General features: G+C 34.1%; 1 protein-coding gene across 1 annotated transcript; it reads left to right on the forward strand.

Moving 5' to 3' along the window:
- The first annotated feature begins 2,973 nt into the window (after window positions 1-2,973).
- On the forward strand, window positions 2,974-5,405 carry LOC124444571 (neprilysin-2-like). Its single transcript, XM_046995186.1, has 2 exons — window positions 2,974-3,189; window positions 5,287-5,405. Exons 1-2 carry the CDS (start codon window positions 2,976-2,978, stop codon window positions 5,403-5,405), a joined length of 333 nt encoding a protein of 110 aa, XP_046851142.1. The 5' UTR covers window positions 2,974-2,975.
- The last annotated feature ends 55 nt before the right edge of the window (window positions 5,406-5,460 follow it).

Here is a 5,460-nt window from a genome sequence, read left to right on the forward strand (position 1 = left end):
TTGTAATCACGTTTGTCACCGCTGTTCATTAATTTCATACATGTATTAAATATATCCTATAGTTCTGTTCATTGATATAAACTTTAAAATAAAATAGCATGTATTTTGTTAAAGTTTGTGCATATAAGTTACTTATAGTTTAGTATTGATTGAATAATATGACCATCTACGTACGGCCTATATGACTATTTTAATAACAATAATAAAGGCGAACTCGATAAAAGTTATTTATATTGCAGTTTCCATGCAATTTTCTTTCCACACTTGTCAAGAAACAGGCAAAATCCCTTCTATCAAATATCAATGTTCATACAAATGTTATCATGGCATAAAAAACTTGCCATTGATGAAAATATTCTTGTGCCTTTATTTATCTTCAATCAAAATATTTCCCGCCTTTTTTGTTTATTTGTTTGCTGTTTAAAACGGTACGAATAGACTTCCGGCTTTATGAATATGACGGCCAGTTTTGTCAAAAGATGCGGAAATGGAGTCCTTCTTTTCGACAAGTATCGTAAAAGGTAAGGTTATGTTTTGAGCAATATATTACTTCGATTTAAACGATATATTTGTTTGAACTGAGCTCAATAATTTCTCATAAGACGACAGACCTCGCTGTACATATGGCTATGAATAAATCTAAAGAACTGAATGCAGAATAAAACAGCGTTAAAAACGCCAAAATATAGAATAATATGTATATACACTATTTTGCGTGCAAACTGTTTTTGCGTGCAAAATTTCAGGTGGGAATTGACTTTATATACACAGTTCGTTCAAGCATTTGATTTTGATTTTGTCAAAGTCGGAGAAGATTCTTTTACGAGCATACAAGGTTAGAATTGAACAACGCACTTTAACATTGTTACCAAAAACTTGAAATCATTCAGGCAAGGTAATATACTTGAATACTTGAATATTTGGAAAGAATTTTGCATCCAATTCTAGACTTTAGAGTATTTTTGAGTGTTGACAAGCCTGCCTTGTATTACCCTATGAACTAAAATACATGGAGCCGCTACCTGTAATACAAAACCCCAGTGCAAAACCCTAATAATTTTTGAAGCCGTGATTTTACCCAGACACGCGTGTCTGATGTAAGATGGCTTCAATTATTTACTTCAGGTAGCGTTCCATGGTTCAATGGTCTTACCCCATGTAACAATGTTAAAACTCGAATTTGGCAGTGAATGAAGCAATGAACTTCTTGGAACAGCTGTAGCTAGATCAATCCGTTTAGATACCGTCAATGTAGACTCTACCCTAGTTTGAACAAAATTTTTGACTATCAGTGCACGAGAAACAATTGCTGCATGGGAAGACAATTGACCATTTCAGTCTACATGAGAAAAAGACCATGTTAAATTTTTGACAGTGGAGAAACTTGCACAATTCTCGTATACTATATGTAAAAAGTCAACTTTGTAGATAGAAAGGAGAATTTACACATTGTACCTGCTGTATTTTGCTATTGGAAGAGTGAAGAAAGCAACCTCCAATTGAAGATACATACATGAAGTGACACGCCAACAGGTATGCATTATATACAAAGTATTTTGGTTAACGCAGAGCTAATTGTTAGCCATTATATTGGAAAAGAACTCGGAACATTGTGCATAAAATTATTACATTTTTTATATTTTGATTATTATATTAAGAAGATACTGGTTCGTTTTTGTCGTCACTAAACGCTGCTTTTTATCATCTTTCAGTTTGCCAAATTAATATTTAATGTGTTTGCCAAATTAATATTTAATGTTTCGACCAAATAGATATTTTGCCATAACATGGATTGTAAAGAATTATCTCAACAAGGCAAATTCTGATATTGATATCTTGGGTGAAACAATTGAGCAGTATGGAAAAATTTAACAAGCACAAAGTGACTGAAACTTTAACTGCAAAAATTGTACAAGAAATTCACAAAAGAGGTATCTTAGGTTGCAAGCTGCGTCATAGCGGATGTTGGATGATTTCAAGAAAGGATTTTCCTTGAATACAATGCAAATGTCATCGAACATGGCAAAAATTCCATTGTTCGTTTACTCCCAGGGGCCGGTTGTAGAAAGCTTTTAACTACTGTTTAACTACACTTTTTGCAGTTAACTACGGTAGTTAGCGTCAACTATAGTTAAACTTAACTACGTTTTTATACAACTGGCCACAGGAGAATGCTTGCACAGTATCTATAGTAGGTGAATTCGGTCCGACTAATAAAATATTCTTTGGTAACTGTTCTGGAAAAATGTCATGATTCATGAGATGTGTAAGAAAGCTTTGACAAATATGTGAACAATAAAGGCAGCAAAGAAAATCAATAAATGCAATTTAAACAATGTGATTTATGTGCAATAACACTTAAGCTGGGCGTTTTTAAGTTTCTAAATGGCAAAGCTCCTCTGGGATTCATTTTTGCAGGTCATTTCTCAAGTCTTATGCAATGGTGAAAATATGCAATTTCCAACATGACTATTTTCATTGAAACCGTGTTCACTGCCACGAAAGAAAAACAAAAGAATGATAACAAGTCCTTATGCCGAAGTTTGCGAAAGTGCAAGAACTTCTTGAGTTCATTCAATATTTTTGAAGTTATGATGCGTTAAAGTTGGATTCAATTTTATATCATTTATGTGCAAGCTACGTCATAGCTGCTATGTTGGATGATTTTAACAAAAGATTTTCCTTATTTGCAAGTCAAATGCCATCCAACAAGGCAAACATTCTATTTTTCTCTGCACACCAACTATACGCACTGTACGGGCATTTACAAATAACAAATTGTATTAGCTATTTAGACTGAATTTATTTAACGATCAACCAAACAATATATGACGCTTTTGGGACGCCCAACTTCCGTTACGCACTTTCATCATTGGGATAATTAGTTTTACAGCTGATTTATAATCATTTATGAAAATCTATAAATTGTTCGTGCAACACGCCTTGCTACATATTTGCCATACTCTTCACCGAACATGGATATACCGCCTCTGATGAATGACAATCTCGTTACAGAACTACGTCGCCCTTCAAAAACAAGAATTTTACTTGCAATATTAGTGATATTTCTTGTTTTGTTGCTTGTTGTGGCATGTGCATTCGCCATTCTTTTCGCTCTCGAGAAAAAACATGAAGATAAGGATATGGTGAACGTGTGCTACGAGAAGTCATGCGTTATTACCGCAGGAGGTAAGAGTATGCTTATTGTTTCACGTTGTGTTTAAATATTCGCTGAAATAATTCCCCTTTCTCATAACTTGGTGAAAACGGTCGTTCAAGGAAATTTTGATTTTTTTATCATGCGTTGGATAACGAAATTTAGAAAATTTGATGCGTTGTACTTGTCCATCAATCGCGTAACGTCAAAGCTAAATGGGCCTCAATCACAGAATCTTGTAACACAATAGAATATAGTACAACTTCTTACATTGAAATGATGAAAATTGCAAATTGAATGCTACAGCCATAAAGCTGGAAAAAGCAAAATCACGTTATATATTAGAAAACATGTTCTTATGACGATACCTTGTATCTAAAGACAAATTGTAAACGTTATACGGACTCGCTCACACTATTTGCGATACAAAGCAATATGACTGTACTCTTTGGAGGAAGTTTAACGAATGCAATGATATATTGCTTTAAATTCGGTTGGAAAAATGGCATATGTGTTAGGCAAATGAAGGCTAACGCCCTTATTCTCCACTCACTGAGTGCGTCACTGAAATTACGCTCATATACACCAATCAATAGCTTTCCTCCATGATCATTGGCGATATTTTTTTCCAAAAATTTTACAATAAAGCAGTCATTGAGGGATAACGTACCGCCTTCGAATAGGTTTGTTATGATTAAGAAGCTCAGTTAGAGCGAGGGAGCTAAAATATATGTGGAAGAGTTTTCAAATTTGCTTTGCTAATTCTTGGATTGTAACAAACCTCCACGGAATTATGATACAATGTGACCGCCCACGACGGCTAGTTCCTTCAATTGCATTTATAAAATATTCTTTTGTATTTGACCACCAAAATGGCGGCTGTGTTGTAATGTGCTAACCACCAAATTTACGTAATAATTTGCCATCGAAAGCTTAAGTGCAGTGTGACCAACCTTCAACTAGGAAATTTTGACGATTTAGGCTGCGTTTACGCTATACCGGATTCGCTCATCACGACATCTTTTGCTTTAATGGGGTAACTGTACGGAGTAAAAGCTTATTAAGCTAATAGACTTTGTCGATTTGAATGTGTTTCTGACGTTGAACAATTTCATTTCCTTTTAATACAAATAAATTGAATATTCGAGAGTGAACATTTTTCAGTAAATTTTGTCATAGGGCATTTCTCATTCAATAATTGAAAACCAAGTAAGCAACGTTATAAAGCATGAATGTGACCGTGAAGTGGATATAGTAATCTTATGTACAATTATATTAAAAACAAAATTTTGGTGAAACTTATTTTAATGATGTAATATGTAGCCACTAATTTACTCATCCATTTCCAAATTACATTTTGACGTCGGTGGGAAACTCTGAAGTCTGGATCGCTTGAGTTGATGGCTGTTATTCAGTCTTGGAGTTAGCACTGTTTTCGATGGGGAAGGAAAGTGGATAATTTCGTTTAAGCATTATCACTTTTACATCAGTTCTTGCTATTACACTACCTATAATTTTATTTTAGAAATAAAAGATGTTTAATGTGTTTGCACAGGCGTAAACCAAGGAGATCTTTTGGAGACTTGAGAGCAGATTAGTGCAAGCCCGAGACCTAAGGTTGAGAGCTCAGAAAAACGTCTCCCCGATGCCTGCATAAGCCAGTGCAAACATGAAAAGCATCTTCATTTCTTTAATAAAATGATAATAATGCGAGACAGACAAATTTAAAACAAACTTTTTCTGTAAATGTATTTATGATTGATTTTAAAAATGTCTTGTCTTTGTTGATTGATTAATTTTTGACTGGCAGCGACTGGTATGCACAAGCTAATGCAGCACAGCTATAGATTAATCAGCGCACACGTTTTGTTGTTTTCACATTATAAATTCGGTTATACCATGAAAAATAATTTAAAATAGCTACAACCCTAAACGTTTCGTTTTTGAAAAGGAAACTTTACAATTTTTCTAAATCATATTTTTGATTATTTAAGAATGAATGATTTCGGGTACGTTCGACTATTTGTTCAACTCTTCGCCGATCACTCTTATAGCAAGTCTAAAAATTTCTTTTTTAACCTATTAAACTGATCTTTGACCAATTTCATTTTTTTTTGTTTTGTTTCCAGAAATATCAAAGAAACTAAATACATCAGTTGACCCGTGTGACGACATTTATCAGTACAGCTGTGGAGGTTTCATAGAAAATAACTTCGTTCCTGATGAATACCGGAACTCTCAACTTTGACATCTTAGTTCACAAAGTTCAGACAGGATTGCAGCTTTTCTCGATAAAGGTCATT

This window comes from Xenia sp. Carnegie-2017, unplaced genomic scaffold (genome assembly GCF_021976095.1).
Source record: "Xenia sp. Carnegie-2017 unplaced genomic scaffold, XeniaSp_v1 HiC_scaffold_21, whole genome shotgun sequence".
NCBI classification, from domain to species: Eukaryota; Metazoa; Cnidaria; class Anthozoa; order Malacalcyonacea; family Xeniidae; genus Xenia; species Xenia sp. Carnegie-2017.